This window comes from Scyliorhinus canicula, chromosome 2, assembly GCF_902713615.1.
Source record: "Scyliorhinus canicula chromosome 2, sScyCan1.1, whole genome shotgun sequence".
Taxonomy (NCBI): Eukaryota; Metazoa; Chordata; class Chondrichthyes; order Carcharhiniformes; family Scyliorhinidae; genus Scyliorhinus; species Scyliorhinus canicula.
Window position 1 is genome coordinate 284108291 of NC_052147.1, and position 22132 is coordinate 284130422.

The 22132-nt window shown below is 51.9% G+C and overlaps 1 protein-coding gene across 1 annotated transcript in view; it reads right to left on the minus strand.

Moving 5' to 3' along the window:
- ercc3 (excision repair cross-complementation group 3) overlaps window positions 1–22132 on the minus strand; it is a 61900-nt gene that overhangs the window by 20258 nt on the left and 19510 nt on the right. Inside the window, exons 5-9 of the mRNA XM_038790187.1 lie at window positions 17255–17396; window positions 15776–15943; window positions 10498–10702; window positions 8352–8666; window positions 7230–7414 (exon numbers count right to left, since the gene is read on the minus strand). Of these exons, the coding sequence (XP_038646115.1) occupies window positions 7230–7414; window positions 8352–8666; window positions 10498–10702; window positions 15776–15943; window positions 17255–17396 (1015 nt within the window). The remainder of the gene's footprint in view (window positions 1–7229; window positions 7415–8351; window positions 8667–10497; window positions 10703–15775; window positions 15944–17254; window positions 17397–22132) is intronic.

Sequence of the window (22132 nt, forward strand, 5' to 3'; positions counted from 1 at the left end):
AGTGTTTTACAGCCAATCATCATTTGTGAAATGTGGTCACTGTTGGGCTGGTTTAGCTCACTAGGCTAAATCGCTGGCTTTTAAAGCAGGCCAGCAGCGCGGGTTCAATTCCCGTACCAGCCTCCCCGGACAGGCGCCGGAATGTGGCGACTAGGGGCTTTTCACAGTAACTTCGTTTGAAGCCTACTCGTGACAATAAGCGATTTTCATTTCATTTGTAATGTAGGAAACGCAGCAACCAATCTGCGCACAGTAAGGTCCCACAAACAGCAGTGGGATAATGACAAGGTCATCTGTTTTCTCGTGCTGTTGATAAATATCGGCCAGGAAACTGTGGAGAACCCAAAGCAAAGAAAGAACAAAAATTTCTGGAAACACTCAGCAGGCCAGGCAGCATCTGGGGAGAGAAAAGCCAGAGTTAACGTTTCAGATCATAATGAGCATCAGAACCCCTGATCATCGACCTGAAAAGCTCATTCTGTCTCGCTCCACAGAGGCTGCCTGACATGCTGGGTACTTCCAACACTTTTCGAACCAGTGGCCATGGGATGGTTTACATCCACCCGAGAGGGCAGATGAGGGTCTCAGTTTAACATCTCATCAAGGGGGGGGCAATAAGACGGCGCCTGCTCGCCTTTTCCAAACATCCTCACCTACAGTCAGTTACGGCATACACAGCCAAGACTCCGCAAACTGGCAGGTGCAAAAAAGGTGGTGGGGGTAGGGAGGGGCAGAGTGAAGAGCGTGTTGTCTCTACTGATCAGATGGTGCAGCCTGGGTCAGGATCTGCCGCAGGTTAATAACCAGTTCCTAAAACAGGAAAACCTCCATTTCTATAGCCCCGGGCACAATCTCAGGACATCACAAAAACACTATGGACAATTAAATACTTTTTGAGTCACTGCTGAAAAAGTGAGAAAAACGTAGCCAGCCCCAATATGTACACAGCAGCAGCCCACTAACAGCCGCGATAATAACCAGTTTATCTGTTTGAGTGATAATCTTTGAGAGATAAACATTTGCCAGAGCACCAGAGAGAATTTCCCGGCCCTTTTTCAAACAGCAGCCAAGGGACCTTTTGTATCTATCCAAGGGGGCAATCAGGCTTTAATGCCACATCTGAAAGGCGGTGCAGCACTCCCTCAGTGTGGTACTGGAACGTCAGCCTGGGTTTTATGTCAAGGTCCCTGGAGTGGGACTCGAACTCACAACTGAAGCAATTGTGCCACTTGCTGAACCGTGCTGGCAACGCAGTCGTAGCCCCAGGGTGCTTCAGAACCAACAAAGTGTAATTCAGGCAAACGCAACAGCCAATTACGCAAAGACCCTGGGTGATGTTCAGCTAATTTTGGTCAAGAAGAAAATGTTGGCCCAGAACACAGGCAGAACTCACTTCTCTTTATTAATGCTGAGGTCAAGGAGGTCATGTTGGAGTTGTGTAGAACTTTGGTGAGGCCACAGCTGGGGTACTGTGTGCAGTTCTGGTCGTCACATTATAGGAAGGATGTGATTGCACTGGAGGGGGTGCAGAGGAGATTCACCAGGATGCTGCCTGGGATGGAACATTTAAGTTATTAAGAGAGGTTGGGTAGGCGTGGGTTGCTTTCTTTGTTTAGATAAATTTAGAGTACCCAATTGTTTTTTTTTCACAATTAAGGGGCAATTTAGCGTGGCCAATCCACCTACCCTGCACATCTTTGGGTTGTGGGGGTGAGACCCACGCAAACAAGGGGAGAACGTGCGAACACGGACAGTGACCCAGGGCCGGGATCGAACCTGGGACCTCAGCGCCGTGAGACAGCAGTGCTAACCACTGCGCCACCCTGCCGCCCATGGCTTGTGTTGTTTTCTCTGGAGCAGAGAAGACTGAGGGGTGACCTGATTGAGGTGCACAAGATTATGAGGGGCATGGACAGGGTGTAGCTGTCCCCTTAGTTGAAGGGTCAGTTGCGAGAGGGACACAAGTTCAAAGTGAGGGGTGGCAGGTTTGGGGGCGATTGAGAAAAAAACTTTGGGACGATGCAGGCTTCATGCGGCGTATGCTGAGCCGGAATCCAGACCTGGAGACGGGGGGGTTTGATATTGGGAGGAGATTTTAATACAGTGCTGGACCTGGCCCTGGATCGTTCGAGGTCCAGGACCGGTAAGAGGCCGGCGGCGGCCACAGTGTTGAGGGGGTTTATGGACCAGATGGGAGGGGTGGACCCTTGGAGGTTTATGAGGCCGGGAGGTAGGGAGTTCTCGTTTTTCTCCCACGTCCATAAGGCTTACTCCCGGATCGACTTTTTTGTCTTCAGCAGGGCGCTGATTCCGACGGTGGTAGGGGCGGAGTACTCGGCAATAGCCATATCAGACCACGCTCCGCATTGGGTGGACCTGGAGCTGGGGGAGGGGAAGGATCAACGCCCGCTGTGGAGGTTAGATATGGGGCTTCTGTCGGATGAGGAGGTATGTGGGTGGGTCTGTAGGTGTATAGAGGGGTATTTTGAAGCTAATGATAATGGAGAGGTGCAGGTGGGGGTGGTCTGGGAGGCGTTGAAGGCGGTGGTTAGAGGGGAGCTGATTTCCATTAGAGCACACAGGGAGAGGGGGAGAAAAATGAGAGGGAGAGGTTGGTGGAAGAAATGGTAAGGGTGGAGAGGAGGTACGCGGAGGTCCTGGAAGAAGGGCTTTTGAGGAAGTGTCGTAGTCTCCAAGCGGAGTTCGATATACTGACCACCCGGAAGGCGGAGGCGCAGTGGAGGAGGGCGCAGGGGGGGGTATATGAGTACAGGGAGAAGGCAAGTCGGATGCTGGCCCACCAACTCCGGAAGCGGGAGGCGGCGAGGGAGATAGGGGGAGTTAGAGAGTTAGAGATGTAGGAGGGAGTCTGGTGCGGAGTGCAAGGGGCATTAACGGGGTGCTCAGGTCCTTTTATGAGGAATTGTACCGGTCAGTGCCCCCTGGGGAGGAGGGTGGGATGGACCGCTTCTTGGACAAGCTGGAGTTCCCGAGAGTGGGGGAGGAGCGGGTGGAGGGTCTGGGGGCCCCAATCGAGTTGGAGGAGCTGATCAAGGCGATGGGGAGTATGCAGTCAGGGAAGGCACTGGGGCCTGACGGGTTCCCGGTGGAATTTTACAAGAAGTTTTCAGACCTGTTGGGCCCGCTGTTAGTGAGGACCCTGAATGAGGCAAGGGAGGAGGGGAGGAGGGGGGGGGGGGGCCTTGCCCCCGACGATATCCAGGGCATTAATTTATTTGATCTTGAAGAGGGATAAGGACCCCCTCCAGTGTGGATCTTACAGGCCGATCTCGCTCCTCAATGTGGATGCGAAGCTGCTGGCCAAGATCCTGGCCAGGAGGGTGGAGGATGTGGTCCCGCAGGTCATTCACGAGGAACAAAGGGGTTTTGTGAAGGGGAGGCAGCTGAATGTCAATGTGCGGCGGCTTCTCAACGTCATAATGATGTCGGCGGTGGACGGGGAGGCAGAGATAGTGGCATCGATGGATGCAGAGAAAACTTTTGATAGGGTGGAGTGGAGCTACCTGTGGGAGGTGTTGAGGAGATTTGGGTTTGGTGAGGGATTCATTAGTTGGGCGAGGCTGTTGTATAATGCCCCGGTGGCGAGCGTGGTGACGAATGGGAGGAGGTCGGAGGACTTTCGGTTGTCCCGGGGGATGAGGCAGGGGTGCCCCTTGTCTCCCCTGCTCTTCGCGCTGGCGATCGAACCCCTGGCCATGGCTCTGAGGGAATCGAGGAACTGGAGGGGGATTGTGCAGGGGGGGGCACTGGCTGTCGCTGTACGCGGACGATTTACTGCTGTACATTGCGGATCTGGCGGGGGGGGATGCCAGAGGTGATGAAGATCCTGGGGGAGTTTGGAGACTTCTCTGGCTATAAGCTCAATGTGGGGAAGAGTGAGCTGTTTGTGGTGCATATGGGGGACCAGGAGAAAGAGATAGGGGAGCTCCCGCTGAAAAGGGCAGAGAGGAGCTTCAGGTACCTGGGAGTCCAGATAGCCAGGAGCTGGGGGGGCCCTGCATAGGTTAAACTTCATGAGGCTGGTGGAGGAGATGGAGGAGGAGTTCAGGAGGTGGGATGTGTTGCCCCTCTCCCTAGCGGGCAGGGTCCAGTCGGTTAAGATGACGGTGCTCCCGAGGTTTCTGTTCCTCTTCCAGTGTTTACCCATTATCATCCTGAAGGCTTTCTTTAGGAGGGTTAACAGGAGTATTACGGGGTTTGTGTGGGCGCAGAAGACCCCGAGGGTGAGGAGTGAGCCGGGGGGGGGGGGGGGGGGGGGGGGGGGGGGGGGGTCCAATTTCACATTAAGGCTGAGCATATTGGGCACTGGGATAGGGGTATGGGGCACTGTTATGTGGGTGGACTGGCGCTGCCCAACCTGTGTGGGTATTACTGGGCTGCGAACGTGGCAATGATTTGTAGGTGGGTGATGGAGGGGGAGGGAGCCGCATGGAAGAGGATGGAGGCAGCGCCTGTGTGGGCAGGAGTTTAGAGGCGCTGATGACGGCCCCGTTGCCTCTCCCCCCGGCAAGGTACTCTTCGAGTCCGGTGGTAGTGGCTACCCTCAAAATCTGGGGGCAGTGGAGGAGGCATAGGGGGGAAGTGAAGGCCTCGGTTTGGTCCCCGATACGGAGGAACCACCGGTGTGTACCAGGGAGGATAGATGGAGGGTTTTTGAGTTGGCACAGGGCAGGTATCAGGCGGATGGTCGACCTCTTCCTAGACGGGAAATTTGCAACCTTAGAGGAGGTGGAGGGGAAGTGGGGTCTACCCCCAGGGAATTCCTTTAGGTACAAGCAGATTAGGGCGTTTGTTAGGCGGCAGGTAACGGAGTTTCTGCTATTGCCGCCATGGGGGGTTCAGGACAGGGTGCTCTCGGGGACGTGGGTCGGTGAGGGTAGGATCTCTGCAATTTATCAGGTGATGCAGGAGGGGGAGGAGGCCTCGGTGGAGGAGCTGAAAGCAAAGTGGGAGGAGGAGTTGGGGAGGAGGAGTTGGGGGAGGAGGAGTTGGGGGAGGAGGAGTTGGGGGAGGAGATTGAGGAGGGGACGTGGGCGGTCGCCCTGGGGAGGTTGAATTCTTCCTCTTCTTGCGCATGGCTGAGTCTAATCCAGCTAAAGGTGCTGCACAGGGCGCATATGACTGGGGCCAGGCTGAGCCGGTTCTTTGGGGGTGAGGACAGGAATGGCAGGTGTTAGGGGAGCCCAGCGAATCACACCCACATGTTCTGGGCGTGTCCGGCGTTGGAGGGTTTCTGGAAGGGGGTGGCAGGGACCTTGTCCAGGGTGGTTGGCTCCAGGGTGGAGCCGGGCTGGGGGCTCGCTATTTTTGGGGTAGCATCGGAGCCGGGAGTGCAGGAGGCGAGAGAGGCCGGTATTCTGGCCTTTGCGTCCCTAGTAGCCCGGTGCAGGATCCTTCTACAGTGGAGGGACGTGAAGCCCCCGAGCCCGGAATCCTGGATTAACGACATGGCCGGGTTCATCAAACTGGAGAGGGTCAAGTTTGCCCTGAGGGGGTCGGTGCAAGGGTTCTTCCGGCGGTGGCAGCCTTTTCTTGATTTCCTGGCGGAGCATAAGAGGGGAGGGCACGACTATGGGTTCGTTAAAAGGTACCTGGATGAACACTTGGCACGTCTTAACATTCAAGGCAATGGGCCAAGTGCTGGCAAATGGGATTAGGATTGGCAGTTCCGGGGTTTTACATGCGGCAGTGCAGACTCGATGGGCCGAAGGGCGTTTTCTGGACTGTTATTCTGTGATTCTGAGATCTCACAGAGTCCCACCTCCAGAACACATTCACCATCTCAGTCAATGGGTGTCTCTGCCGGCATCCATTTCCCACCAACTCTCCGTAACGCTTCTCTCAGTCCCATATCCTGATGGCCTCGACTCTGGATAGAGCACAGCCCACATATCTGAAGCACTTCATTATCACACTGACCAAAGAATCACTTGTGTGTTGAACCAGCGGCAGGATCACTGGGGCATACTGTCCTCACCCTGATCTAATGGGCCTCTGCGTGACTCCAGTCCACACCAACATGGCTGACGTTTAATTCCCACAGCATGACACATGATCAAACCACCTTCAATAATTTTAATAATCTTCATTGTCACAAGTAGGCTTACATTAACACTGGAATGAAGTTGCTGTGAAAATCCCCTAGTCGCCTCACTCCGGCGCCTGTTCGGGTACACTGAGGGAGAATTCAGAATGTCCAATTCACCCAACAGCACGTCTTTCGGGACTTGTGGGAGGAAACCGGAGCGCCCGGAGGGAACCCACGCAGACACGGAGAGAACGTGCAGACTGCGCACAGACAGTGACCCAAGCCGGGAATCGAACTTGCGACCCTGGAGCTGTGAAGCCACAGTGCTAACCACTGTGCTACCATGTTGCCTTCTGCAGCAGTACAAAGGGACACTGGCCAGCACCATGATCTCAGGTCAACTTCAGGGTGGGTAATAAATGGTGGCCTTGGGGTGTCACGGTGGCGCAGTGGTTAGCACTGCTGCCTCACTGGGCTGAGGACCCGGTTCCGTTCCCGGCTCCGGGTCACTGTCCGTATGGAGTTTGCATATTCACCCCGTGTCTGCATGGGTTTCACCCCAATCAACCCAAAGATGTGCAGAGTAGGTGGATTGGCCATGCTAAAATGAAATGAAATTAAATGAAAATCGCTTATTGTCACGAGTAATGAAGTTACTGTGAAAAGCCCCTAGTCGCCACATTCTGGCGCCTGTTCGGGAAGGCTGGAATGGGAATTGAACCATGCTGCTGGCCTGCCTTGGTCTGCTTTAAAAGCCAGTGATTTAGCCCAGTGTGCTAAACCAAAATTGCCCCTTAATTGGAAAAAAAAATTCTATACTCTAAATTTAAAAAACAAATGATGGCCTTGACAGTGATGTCTACCTCCAGCGAATGAGTATAAACAGCTCAGTAGCTGGGTAGCTCGGATACAGAGCAGTGGAATACAAACACCTGCTCTCTGGGTTATCAGCCCAGGAGCATTATACTTCCACTAACATACTTATTCTGAGCCACGGCTGAAGAAACATCACAACATCAGTCTGTTCACAGCTTGGTCGGAGATTACCAATAATATTTCATTGAAAGGTAACTATACAGATCCCCAGCTCTCGCCATGTGACGGGCCAGCTCCAAGCAGCATACAGCAGTTTTCCATTCTAACTTTACTGATAATTCCTCGTTCTTTCCGAGTGACTCACCTCCGCGCACTGCACCTTGGCAATGTAACCGTTGTTCTGAAGCTCCATCCAATTGGCTTCGAAGAGCTTTGGCCCAATGAGGAAATTCAGGTCGACAATTTTGTCATCTTCCCGGACCAGCGTGGCCGTCAGCCCCAGCTTGCAGTGAGCTTGTACAATGGTCAGGACACGCCGGAACATTCTTGCTGGAAGGGACGAAGGACTGGGGCCATCAGCATTAACACAACAACTGAGTACAGACACAATCAACAAATAGATTGCAAGTTAAGCTCCACTTTCAGACGTACACAGTGTTAGAAAGTAGCATTGTGCCAATTGAGCACTGCAGTGGTTTGACACAAAGTGAAGCTCCCTCGACACTGTCCCCATCAAATACTCCCAGGACAGGTACAGCAGGGGGTTAGATACAGAGTAAAGCTCCCTCTACACTGTCCCCATCAAACAATCCCAGGACAGGTACAGCACGGGGTTAGATACAGAGTAAAGCTCCCTCTACACTGTCCCCATCAAATACTCCCAGGACAGGAACAGCACGGGGTTAGATACAGAGTAAAGCTCCCTCTACACTGTCCCCATCAAACACTCCCAGGACAGGTACAGCACGGGGTTAGATACAGAGTAAAGCTCCCTCTACACTGTCCCCATCAAACACTCCCAGGACAGGTACAGGGCGGGGTTAGATACAGAGTAAAGCTCCCTCTACACTGTCCCCATCAAACACTCCCAGGACAGGTACAGCACAGGGTTAGATACAGAGTAAAGCTCCCTCTCACTGTCTCCATCAAACACTCCCAGGACAGGTACAGCACAGGGTTAGATACAGAGTAAAGCTCCCTCTCACTGTCTCCATCAAACACTCCCAGGACAGGTACAGCACGGGGTTAGATACAGAGTAACGCTCCCTCTACACTGTCCCCATCAAACACTCCCAGGGTGTCATGGGGATGAGAAACATATCAGCCATGATTGAGTGGTGGAGCAGATTCAATGTCTTATTGTCTCATTCTCAAATTTGCATGGAGTATTCCCAAAGAAAGGTTAGAAATCTGGTGCACTCCGTTACGGTGCTCCGAATTCATTTTGATCGACTGCACTCAGGTGTTGATGGGCTGCGGCCATTACCTGGAATTGTGTGCACCTCATCGAGCAGCATCAAACCCCATTCCTGGCTCTTCATCCATTCCATCACCCGCTCAGCTTCCCAGGAACGTTTAGTTGTGTGTCCCAACATCGAGTAAGTGCTGATGGCGATTGAGCAGCCAATCGGTTTGTCCTTGGCGTCCGACGTGAAGCGGCAGATCTGGCTATCATCAATGGTTGACCACATTTTGAACTGTGACTTCCACTGCTCCACAGACACAGCTGACGTACAGAGTACCAGGCAGCGCTTCCGCACTGTGCATGCTGCTGTAACACCCACCAGGGACTTCCCAGCACCTAGCAAGGAAATAGGAAACAATCACATCTTTCAACCCAATTGAATAATTATTAAACAACTTTATCCAGCACTGTTCATCACTGTAGGAAATCTCAAAGCGCTTCCAGACAATGATATATTACACAAATGTAGCCACTGCTGTAATTGTAGGAATGGGCCATACTGTCAGAGGGTCAGTACTGAGGGAGTGATGCACTGTCAGAGGGTCAGTACTGAGGGAGTTATGCACTGTCAGAGGGTCAGTACTGAGGGAGAGCCGCACTGTCAGAGGGTCAGTACTGAGGGAGTGCCGCACTGTCAGAGGGTCAGTACCGAGGGAGTGCGGCACTGTCAGAGGGTCAGTACTAAGGGAGTGCTGCACTGTCAGAGGGTCAGTACTGAGGGAGTTCTGCACTGTCAGAGTGTCAGTACTGAGGAAGTGCTGCACTGTCAGAGGGTCAGTACTGAGCGAGTGCTGCACTGTCAGAGGGTCAGTACTGAGGGAGTGCTGCACTGTCAGAGGGTCAGTACTGAGGGAGTTATGCACTGTCAGAGGGTCAGTACTGAGGGAGTGCTGCACTGTCAGAGGATCAGTACTGAGGGAGTGCCGCACTGTCAGAGGGTCAGTACCGAGGGAGTGCGGCACTGTCAGAGGGTCAGTACTGAGGGAGTGCTGCACTGTCAGAGGGTCAGTACTGAGGGAGTGCTGCACTGTCAGAGGGTCAGTACTGAGCGAGTGCTGCACTGTCAGAGGGTCAGTACTGAGGGAGTGCTGCACTGTCAGTGTCAGTACTGAGGGAGTGCTGCACTGTCAGAGGGTCAGTGCTGAGGGAGTGCCTCACTGTCAGAGGGTCAGTACTGAGGGAGTGCCGCACTGTCAGAGGGTCAGTACTGAGGGAGTGCCGCACTGTCAGAGGGTCAGTACTGAGGGAGTGCTGCACTGTCAGAGGGTCAGTACTGAGGGAGTGCTACACTGTCAGAGGGTCAGTACTGAGAGAGTGCTGCACTGTCAGTGTCAGTACTGAGGGAGTGATGCACTGTCAGAGGGTCAGTACTGAGGGAGTGCCGCACTGTCAGAGGGTCAGTACTGAGGGAGTGCCGCACTGTCAGAGGGTCAGTACTGAGGGAGTGCTACACTGTCAGAGGGTCAGTACTGAGGGAGTGCCGCACTGTCAGAGGGTCAGTACTAAGGGAGTGCTGCACTGTCAGAGGGTCAGTACTGAGGGAGTTCTGCACTGTCAGAGTGTCAGTACTGAGGGAGTGCCTCACTGTCAGAGGGTCAGTACTGAGGGTGTGCCGCACTGTCAGAGGGTCAGTACTGAGGGAGTGCAGCACTGTCAGAGGGACAGTACTGAGGGAGCGCTGCACTGCCAGTGGGTCAGTACGGAAGGAGTGCCGCACTGTCAGAGGGTCAGTACTGAGGGAGTGCTGCACTGTCAGAGGGTCAGTACTGAGGGAGTGCAGCACTGTCAGAGGGTCAGTACGGAGGGAGCGCTGCACTGCCAGTGGGTCAGTACGGAGGGAGTGCCGCACTGTCAGAGGGTCAGTACTGAGGGAGTGCTGCACTGTCAGAGGGTTAGTACTGAGGGAGTGCTGCACTGTCAGTGGGTCAGAACGGAGGGAGTGCTGCACAGTTGGAAACATGGAACTGAGGCACTATCTGTCTGTTCTAAACTGCAGTTGGGAGATAACCAAATTTGTATTCTGGAGGCAGAAATCAAACAGATCCATCTTGTGAGAAAGGGTGCTATCTAAATTCTCGAGCAGGGCTCCTGGTTAAAACATGTATTCTAGACAGCCTGTGAGGCTGTGCAGAATCTTTTAAGTCTGAACAGAGTCTCCAATACTCACCGCAGGGGAGGACAATAACTCCTGACCGAGCACGGCCATTCCCAAACATCTTCCGCAGGCTCTTTTCCTGATAGGGTCGGAGCACAGCCGTGGGCTTCAGATCGATGTTAACATCTGGATTGACGGTATCATTCCTGAAATCGTATTCTGCCAGTAACGGGTACTCCATGTGAATGCAGCGTTTCTGCAGCTCCTCAATCATTTCCTGTCAGAAGTCACTGTTTAGAAACGGATCCCTCCAGACCGGAACACAGTGAAATACAAATAAAACCAGGAGGAGTTCAACCTGGCCCATCAGGTCAACTCAGGCCAGGAGGATGTCACCACAGACTGGCACGTTCAAACAGACGTTTTGTTTTACAAATACGGTCAGAGGAATGTTTGATCACGGCAGGGAGTGTTGGCAACAGCCTGATCTTTACATTATGGCAGTTCTCGAGCCCTGAATAGGGCAAGGTAGGACAGTGGTTAGCACTGTTGCTTCACAGCTCCAGGGTCCCGGGTTCGAATCCCCGCTGGGTCACTGTCTGCGCGGAGTCTGCACGTTCTCCCCGTGTCTGCGTGGGTTTCCTCCGGGTGCTCCGGTTTCCTCCCACACGTCCCGAAAGACGTGGGGACTTGCGGTGACGGCGGGCGGAAGGCAGGCGCACAATGGAGGGCTCCCCCGTTCGGGAATGGCATTTCCGGGGCTTTAAGCCCGGTCCCAGGGTCCACGGAGGCGGCAAAAGCAGGGAGAAGGCACAGAGGAGGCACAGTGAAGGAAAATGTCGAGGGTGAGCAAAAAAACGGCCGTAAAAAAAAACAGCTGAAGGTCCGTCGGGGAGTGGAAAGGTCACCACGGGGTCACCAAGGAAAATGGAGGCTGGAGCCCCAGGGGAGGCCGCATCACTTACGGCTGAAGAAATAACTAAGGTGATGGCTACAGAATTCGAAAGGCAGTTTACAAAATGCATGGAGACAATGAGGAAGGAGATGAGGGAGGTTTGAGTGTGCGGGTGGAGGAGGCGATTTCCCCGGTGACGACGGCGGTGGTGAGCGCAGTGGCGGAGGTGCGGGAGCAAGGGGAGGCGCTGAAGGAAGTGGAGGAGACATTATTGCAGCACGGTGATCAACTTACCTCGATGGGGAAGGAGATGCGGAAGGTGATGGAGATTAACAAGGATCTGCGAGGAAAAATGGAAGACCTGGAAAACAGATCCAGGCGACAGGATTTGAGGATTGTGGGTCTGCCCGAAGGAGTTGAAGGGCCGAGGCCGACTGAGTATTTTGCCGCGATGCTGGCGAAACTATTGGGGGAGGGGAGGATCCCTCCTGATATGAACTGGATCGGGCTCATCGGTCGTGGAGGCCTGTACCAAAGGAGAGTGAGCGGCCAAGTGTAGTGACTCTGTGCTTCCGTAGGTACTGTGTGAAGGAGAAGGTCCTGTGCTGGGCCAAGCAGAAGCGGGTGGTGCAGTGGGCTGAAGCTGGTATACGTGTATACCAGGACTTTACGGTGGAGCTGGCGAGGAGGCGGGCTGCTTTCAACCGGGTGAAGAGGGCACTGTACATTAGCAAGGTGCAGTGCGGCATTGTATATCCAGCGAAGCTGAGGGTGACTTACAAGCTCAAGGACTTTTATTTTGGAACGGCAGAGGCAGCGGAGGAGTTTGCGAAGGCAGAAGGACTGTGGCAGAACTGAGAAATTGAGAAATGGACATGTAACCTCATGACTGTATTTTCTTTTTTGTTTCACTGCGTGTGGGTGTATGGGATAAAGAAGCCAATGTTGTATATATTTGGACAAGGGAAGTGATGGGACTTTCACTCGAAGTGAGGGCTCTTTTGGGTGTAGGTGGATATGCGGGGTTTGTGTGTTAAAGGGGGATTTCTGGGCTTTCCGAGGGCCGGGGCCTCCACGCTGGCCTGTTTAAACCGGCCAGTGAACGGGAGTGAGTGGGGGGGGAGGGGCTGCGGCCATCGGAGCCTGGCAGAACAGGGTCCGAGTGGTCTAGCCGGGGTGGAAAGTTGGGAGGAAGGAACCGAGGTTGGGGGGAGGAGTTTTGCAAGAGGGAGTGGACGGGAGGAGTTGGAGAGGGGGGGGGGGGGGGGGGGGGGGGGGGGCTGTTTACAACTCTTGGGTATCATGTACGATACTCTTTCAGAGGTTGAATGGCGTTGATGCATATATTGACAGGTGGCCCGTTGTTTGAGATGGTGGGAGGACGGGATCGTTGTTATTGTTCAGGGGATTGATTTTGTATTTGTTACCGTTTACTGTCTGTGGGTGGGTGTAAATTTTGAAAGAAAATGTGAAAATGGAGAATAAAAACATTTTTTTTTTTTAAATCCCGAAAGATGTGCCTGTTAGGTGAATTGGACATTCTAAATTCTCCCTCTGGTGGGTTTAAACTAATTTGGCAGGGGGGTAGGAATCAGAACAGTAAGCCAGCAAGTGGAGAGACTGGGGATGAGCCTGGTACCAGGGTCAGGCTGGAAAAGAGGAAGGGTAGGCTGGGGGAGGTCAAACTGAGAGGGACTGGAGGTCTGGAGTGTATCTGCTTCAATGCACGGAGTGTAACAGGTAAGACAGATGAACTTAAAGTCTTGCTTCACACGCGGAATTTGGATGTGGCTGCTGTAAAGGAGTCTTGGTTATAAAAGGGACAGGACTGGCAGCTAAATATTGCAGGATATAGGTGTTTTTGGCGAGACAGGGAGGAAGGTAAAAGAGATGGGGGGAGTTGCAATACTGGTTAGGAAACATATTACAGCTGTACAGAGGGAGGACACCATGGAAGAATCAAGTCTGGACTCGAAACTTTAGCTCTTTTCTCACCCTACAGATGCTGCCAGACCTGCTGAGATTTTCCAGCATTTTCTCTTTGGTTTCAAGTAACGAGGCACTGTGGGTAGAGCTCAGAACAGGAAGGGGGCAGTCACTATGATGGGGGTGTACTACAGGCCTCCCAACAGCCCTCGGGAAGTTGAGGAACAGATATGTCAGCGGATTATGGGCAGCACGGTAGCATTGTGGATAGCATAATCGCTTCACAGCTCCAGGGTCCCAGGTTCGATTCCGGCTTGGGTCACTGTCTGTGCAGAGTCTGCACATCCTCCCCGTGTGTGCGTGGGTTTCCTCCGGGTGCTCCGGTTTCCTCCCACAGTCCAAAGATGTGCAGGTTAGGTGGATTGGCCATGCTAAATTGTCCTTAGTATCCAAAATTGCCCTCAGTGTTGGGTGGGGTTACTGGGTTATGGGGATAGGGTGGAGGTGTGGGCTTGGGTAGGGTGCTCTTTCCAGGAGCCGGTGCAGACTCGATGGGCCGAATGGCCTCCTGCACTGTAAATTCTATGATGTCTATGATGTAGAAATTGTACTGGGAGACTTCAATGTTCCTCATATTGACTGGAAATCCCTTAGGGCTGTTAAGTAATGGGTTAAGAGACATTGCAATTAGTAGTCTCATTTATGTTAAGTGTTCAATGATTGACACTGATATGTAAAGGGGCTTCAGGTGGACTCTGGAGCTTGTGATGATCTGTAGAGTTCTGTGCAGAGTGAGTTTGAACCATTAAAGGTGTGTTGGTGAAAAAGGAGCTGAACTCTTGCCTCTTCATACCACAGCATCTAGTACATATTAACAAGGGCTAGGGTGGTGAGGAATTTGTTAAGTGTGTCCAGGAAGGTTTTTTGTGACAATATGTGGAAAGTCCGACTAGAGAGGGGGCTATACTGGACCTAGTACTAGGGAACGAGCCCGGCTAGGTCATCAAAGTTGTAGTGGGAGAACATGTGGCCAACAGTGGCCACAATTCCTTAAGTTTTCGGATATTCATGGAAAAGGATGAGTGTTGTTCTCGGGTTAAGTTGCTAAATTGGGGGAAGGCTAACTACAACCAGATTAGGCAGGATTTGGAGGCTATTGTTTGGGAGAGGCTGTTTGAGGGTAAATCCACATTTGACATGTGGGAGTCTTTTAAGGAGCAGTTTATGGGCGTGGAGGGCATGCATATGCCGGTTAAAAGGAAGGACAGGAAAGGCTGGATTCAGGAACCGTGGATGACCAGGGAAATTGAGAATATTGTCAAAAAGAAAAAAGATGCATATATGAGGTACAGGCAACTAGAAACAGAAAAAGCACCTGGGGAATACAAGGAAAGTAGAAAAGAGCTCAAGAAGAGAGTTAGGAGGGCAAAAAGGGGTCATGAAATGACCTTGGCAGACAGGATTAAGGAGAATCCCAAGGCATTTATACGTATATTAGGAACAAGAGGGTAGCTAGAGAAAGAGTTGGTCCACTCGCGGATAAAGGAGGGAAATTGTGTGTAGAACCAGAGGAAGTAGGTGAGGTCCTTAATGAGTTTTTGCATTGATATTCACAAAGGAGAGGGACACGTTGATTGGTGGTGTCTCCGAGCGATGAGTAAACACTTTCGAACAGATCATTATTAAGAGGGTACAAGTGTCTGAGGGAAAAATGTCACGAGTAGGCTTCAATGAAGTTACTGTGAAAAGCCCCGAGTCGCCACATTCCGGCGCCTGTTCGGGGAGGCTGGTACGGGAATTGAACCCGCGCTGCTGGCCTTGTTTTGCATTACAAGCCCGCTATTTAGTCCACTGTGCTAAACCAGCCCCTAAAAAGTATTAAGCTTAAAAAGCATTAAGGTGTTGTTAAAAAGCATTAAGGATACAAATCCCCAGGGCCAGATGAAATGAAATGAAATGAAAATTGCTTGTCACAAGTGGGCTTCAAATGAGGTTACTGTGAAAAGCAGATCACTGAGGGAGACAAGAGATGAAATCGAGCATTTGATAAGGTCCCTCATGGCAGGCACATGAACAGATGGGGTATAAAAGGATACAGGCGATTGGTCTAGATAGGACATGTGATCGGTGCAGGCATGGAGGGCCAAGGGCCTGTTCCTGTGCTCTATTGTTCTTTGTACCCGAACAGGCGCCGGAATGGGCGACCAGGGGATTTTCACAGTAACTTCATTGTCGTGTTAATGTAAGCCTACTTGTAACAATAAAACTTCTGATAAATAAATAAATCCTGCAGTAACCATTCGTTCAGTTCAAGTGCCATCAGTTATGTAGAATTGTAAAGCATAGAAAGAGATAATTCTGCCCAGCTGGTCCGTGCTGGGGTTTACCCCCCAATATTTTCTGAACAGTGTGGATACTGCTCACCTGCGGCAGGGAAGGGAGTTCCACACACTCATCCCTCTCTGGGTACAGGTGTTTCTCCAGAATCCCGTACAGATTTATTCACTGAGAAAGGGGACAGATCATCACCTGTTTGACTTCAAATGACACCGTCTGCAACTCCTCCTCCTCTTCCTCCTCCTTGTCCATTTGTTCATAGAAATCGAACAGGTCGGCAGGAACATCGGGTTTATTGGGGGTGGGCTCCGTGCTCCGTGACGTCGAAGCGGCTCCGTTATTTTGCACGGGTTTGGACATCTGTGTCGAACAACATTGTTTGTGATTGTGCTGAGCAATATCCCAAAATTCAAACTACTGCACAACCTCAGAAATACCAAAAGCTGCCAATTCAATCCCCAATTTGTCAAACTGTAGATATACAACAGCGGCAATCCCATTCAGATAACCCAACCCAACACTGGCAATCCCATTCAGACAACCCAACCCACCCCCAGGCTAAGAGCAGGACTGGAAAAATATCACTCATGCATCAGTCCTTATTCGAACATAGTGATCTCTGGGACAGTGTAGAGGGAGCTTTACTCTGTATCTAACCCCGTGCTGTACCTGTCCTGGGAGTGTTTGATGGGGGCAGTGTAGAGGGAGCTTTACTCTGTATCTAACCCCGTGCTGTACCTGTCCTGGGAGTGTTTGATGGGGACAGTGTAGAGGGAGCTTTACTCTGTATCTAACCCCGTGCTGTATCTGTCCTGGGAGTGTTTGCTGGGGACAGTGTAGAGGGAGCTTTACTCTGTATCTAACCCCGTGCTGTACCTGGCCTGGGTGTGTCTGATGAGGACAGTGTAGAGGGAGCTTTACTCTGTATCTACCTCTGTGTTGTACCTGTCCTGGGAGTGTTGGATGGAGACAGTGCAGAGGGAGCTTTACTCTGTATCTAACCCCGTGCTGTACCTGTCCTGGGAGTGTTTGATGGGGACAGTGTAGAGGGAGCTTTACTCTGTATCTAACCCCGTGCTGTACCTGTCCTGGGAGTGTTTGATGGGGACAGTGTAGAGGGAGCTTTACTCTGTATCTAACCCCGTGCTGTACCTGTCCTGGGAGTGTTTGATGGCGACAGCGTAGAGGGAGATTTACTCTGTATCTAACCCCGTGCTGTACCTGTCCTGGGAGTGTATGATGGGGACAGTGTAGAAGGAGCTTTACTCTGTATCTAACCCCGTGCTGCACCTGTCCTGGGAGTGTATGATGGGGACAGTGTAGAAGGAGCTTTACTCTGTATCTAACACCGTGCTGTACCTGTCCTGGGAGTGTTTGATGGCGACAGTGTAGAGGGAGCTTTACTCTGTATCTAACCCGTGCTGTACCTGTCCTGGGAGTGTTTGATGGGGACAGTGTAGAGGGAGCTTTACTCTGTATCTAACCCCGTGCTGCACCTGTCCTGGGAGTGTTTGATGGGGACAGTGTAGAGGGAGCTTTACTCTGTATCTAACCAGGATTTGAGTGATACACTGAGCCTGTTTCCCACTGGGTTTATTGGGTCATGTGATTGTTTCCTGTCCCTGTGATTTTGTGATTCTGGATTCCATGCTCGCCGTCACATTCACTTACCAACATGGCAGATTTACTGGAGACTGTCCCCATGATGAGTTCAGTTTCATCACCTTCTTCTGATCTGAGGCGACATTCCTTTATGATCTTGTCCTGCAACAGCTTCTGGATCACATCGGGATGGGTGCTCTCCACAAAGTACCTGCCCCGGAAAGAGATTCTCTGTCAAACCAAAGACCACATCCATGACTGAAGCCAAAACACCTCTCCTGCCACTGACATCCTCAACCAGGATCATTGGATGCAGCATTAGCACTCCCTCAATACTGACCCTCTGTAGCACTCCCTCAGTACTGACCCTCTGACAGTGCAGCGCTCCCTCAGTACTGACCCTCTGACAGTGCAGCACTCCCTCAGTACTGACCCTCTGACAGTGCAGCACTCCCTCAGTACTGACCCTCTGACAGTGCGGCACTCCCTCAGTACTGACCCTCTGACAGTGCAGCACCCCCTCAGTACTGACCCTCTGACAGTGCAGCACTCCCTCAGTACTGTCCCTCTGACAGTGCAGCACTCCCTCAGTACTGACCCTCTGTAGCATTCCCTCAGTACTGACGCTCTGACAGTGCAGCACTCCCTCAGTACTGACCCTCTGACAGTGCAGCATTCCCTCAATACTGACCCTCTGTAGCACTCCCTCAGTACTGACCCTCTGACAGTGCAGCACTCCCTCAGTACTGACCCTCTGTAGCACTCCCTCAGTACTGACCCTCTGACAGTGCAGCACTCCCTCAGTACTGACCCTCTGACAGTGCAGCACTCCCTCAGTACTGACCCTCTGTAGCACTCCCTCAGTACTGACCCTCTGACAGTGCAGCAGTCCCTCAGTACTGACCCTCTGACAGTGCAGCACTCCCTCAGTACTGACCCTCTGACAGTGCGGCACTCCCTCAGTACTGACCCTCTGACAGTGCGGCACTCCCTCAATACTGACCCTCTGACAGTGCAGCGCTCCCTCAGTACTGACCCTCTGACAGTGCAGCACTCCCTCAGTACTGACCCTCTGACAGTGCGGCACTCCCTCAGTATTGACCCTCTGTAGCACTCCCTCAGTACTGACCCTCTGACAGTGCAGCACTCCCTCAGTACTGACCCTGTAACAGTGCAGCACTCCCTCAGTACTGACCCTCTGACAGTGCAGCACTCCCTCAGTACTGACCCTCTGACAGTGCGGCACTCCCTCAGTACTGACCCTCTGCAGCACTCCCTCAGTACTGACCCTCTGACAGTGCGGCTCTCCCTCAGTACTGACCCTCTGACAGTGCAGCACTCCCTCAGTACCGACCCTCTGACAGTGCAGCACTCCCTCAGTACTGACCCTCTGACAGTGCGGCTCTCCCTCAGTACTGACCCTCTGACAGTGCAGCACTCCCTCAGTACCGACCCTCTGACAGTGCAGCACTCCCTCAGTACTGACGCTCTGACAGTGCAGCACTCCCTCAGTACTGACCCTCTGACAGTACAGCGCTCCTTCAGTACTGACCCTCTGACAGAGCAGCACTCCCTCAGTACTGACCCTGACAATGCAGAAGGCCTCGAGGAGCACAAGTAGGACGGGAGGGGGGTTACTTTGAAAATAAATTAGGAGAGCGAAGAGGGGTCATGAAAAAATACTGGCAGGTAAAATAAAGGAAAATACCAAGGTGTTTTATAAGTATATAAAGGACGAAGTTGACCAGGGAATGAGAAGGGTCCATTATGGACTGGTGTTGCAGTGTGTGTGGAGACGGAACACGTAGACAAGATTTTAAATGAATATTTTGCATCTGTGTTGTCTACGGAGAAGGACAATGTCGGTATAGAAATCAGGGAGCGGGATTGTAATGTACTTGAACAAATTAATGTTGAGAAGGAAGAGGTATTACCCAGTTTAGTGGATTTAAAAGTGGATAAATCCCCAGGCCCAGATGGGATGTACCCCAGGCTGCTGTGGGGGGCAAGGCAGGAGATTGCAGAGGCTCTGACAATAATTTTCAAATCCTCTCTGGCCACAGGAGAGGTGCCACAGGACTTAGGGACAACCAATGTGGTGACATCATTCAAGAAGGGCGATAAATATAAACCAAGAAATTAGAGGCCAGGGAATCTAACATCAATGGTAAGGAAACTTGGAAAAGGTCTGAGGGCTAGAATCAATCTCCACTTGGGGAGGTGAGGATTAATCTAGTCAGTATGGCTTTGTAAAAGGAAGATCATGTCTTCCAAATTTGATTCAATTTTAAGGTGATTCGGCGTGTCGATGAGGGCAGTGTCGCTGATGTAGTCTACATGGTCTTCAGGAAGGCTTTTGGCAAGGTCATGCATGGGAGTCTTCTTTTTTGCAATATTTTAGTAAAATTTTTAACATGTTATACAAAACAAAGAAAACGCACCCCAGTCCAAACAGAGGAAAAACAAAAAGAAACACCCACAACATTCCCCTACCCCCCCTCCCCCCAAAGCTCTGCTCCTCAACCAAGCACCTGATGGTGCCCAACCTCTTGAAATACAGAATGAACAGGCGCCATCTTTTATAGAACCCCCCAATCGCCCCTCTCAAGGTGAACTATCGGAATTCCATTAAGTCCCCCAGCCACGCTGAAGTACAGGACGGGGAGGCTGTCCTCCAACTCAACAGGACCCGCCTGCGAGTGATCTGCGAGGCAAAGGCTAAAACATCCTCCCCCACCCCCAGCTCCGACACCCCAAATATAACCCCGAGGGGTCTGGGCTCCAATCCATTTGCAGGGTTGCCAACATGGTGCTGAGGAACGAGCCCCCAAGCCTCTCCAGCTCAGGGGAGGACCAGAACATGTGAACATGTGAAGACGTGCTGTTGGGTGAATTGGACATTCTGAATTCTCCCTCTGTGTACCCGAACAGGCGCCAGAATGTGGCGACTCGGGGCTTTTCACAGTAACTTCATTGCAGTGTTAATGTAAGCCTACTTGTGACAATAAAGAAAATTAGGGCAGCATGGTAGCATGGTGGTTAGCATCAATGCTTCACAGCTCCAGGATCCCAGGTTCGATTCCCGGCTGGGTCACTGTCTGTGTGGAGTCTGCACGTCCTCCCCGTGTGTGCGTGGGTTTCCTCCGGGTGCTCCGGTTTCCTCCCACAGTCCAAAGATGTGCGGGTTAGGTGGATTGGCCATGCTAAATTGCCCGTAGTGTAAGGTTAATGGGGGGGTTGTTGGGTTACAGGTATAGGGTGGATACGTGGGTTTAAGTAGGGTGATCATTGCTCGGCACAACATCGAGGGCCGAAGGGCCTGTTCTGTGCTGTACTGTTCTATGTTCTATGATTGGCCGGGTCCCTCTATAGGACCATAAGACATAGGAGCAGATTTAGGCCACTCGGCCCATCGAGTCTGCTCCACCATTCAATCATGACTGATATTTTCTCATCCCCATTTTCCTGCTTTCTCCCCATAACCCCTGATCCCCTTATTAATCAAGAACCTATCAATCTCTGCCTTAAAGACACTCAGTGATTTGGCCTCCACAGCCTTCTGCAGCAAAGAGTTCCACAGATTCACCACCCTCTGGCTGAAGAAATTCCTCCTCATTTTGGTTTTAAAGGATCGTCCCTTTAGTCTGAGATTGTGTCCTCTGTTTCTAGTTTTTCCCACAAGTCGAAATACCCTCTCCACGTCCACTCTATCCAGGCCTCGCAGTATCCTGTAAGTTTCAATAAGATTCCCCCCTCATCCTTCTAAACTCCAATAAGTACAGACCCAGAGTCCTCAACTGTTCCTCATACGACACTGCTCACACTTGTCCTCCACTCACTCAAACAGCCGGCTCATCCTGGACCTGGTTAAATGTGCCCTATGCACCACCTTAAACATAAGAACATAAGAACTAGGAGCAGGAGTCGGCCATCTGGCCCCTCGAGCCTGCTCCGCCATTCAATGAGATCATGGCTGATCTTTTGTGGACTCTGCTCCACTTTCCGGCCCGAACACCATAACCCTTAATCCCTTTAGAACATAGAACAGTACAGCACAGAACAGGCCCTTCGGCCCTCGATGTTGTGCCGAGCAATGATCACCCTACCCAAACCCACGTATCCACCCTATACCCGTAACCCAACAACCCCCCCCCCCCCCCCCTAACCTTACTTTTTAGGACACTACGGGCAATTTAGCATGGCCAATCCACCTAACCCGCACATCTTTGGACTGTGGGAGGAAACCGGAGCACCCGGAGGAAACCCACGCACACACGGGGAGGACGTGCAGACTCCGCACAGACAGTGACCCAGCCGGGAATCGAACCTGGGACCCTGGAGCTGTGAAGCATTTATGCTAACCACCATGCTACCGTGCTGCCCTATTCTTCAAAAAACTATCTATCTTTACCTTAAAAACATGTAATGAAGAAGCCTCAACTGCTTCACTGGGCAAGGAATTCCATAGATTCACAACCCTTTGGGTGAAGAAGTTCCTCCTAAACTCAGTCCTAAATCTACTTCCACTTATTTTGAGGCTATGTCCCCTAGTTCTGCTTTCACCCGCCAGTGGAAACAACCTGCCCGCATCTATCCTATCTATTCCCTTCATAATTTTAAATGTTGAATTGAATCCACCCTAATCTCACACACGAAGCCGTGACATTCACCGAGCAACACTTCCCACCTCACCCCCTCCTCCAACGCCATCAACAACTCCTCCTCCAACGGCACCATATCTTCCTCCAGAATCCTCCTGTAATCCTCCTATGGGCTGGTTTAGCTCACCAGGCTAAATCGCTGGCTTTTAAAGCAGACCAAGCAGGCCAGCAGCACGGTTCGATTCCCGTAACAGCCTCCCCGGACAGGCGCCGGAATGTGGTGACTTGGGGCTTTTCACAGTAACTTCATTGAAGCCTACTCGTGACAATAAGCTATTTTCATTTT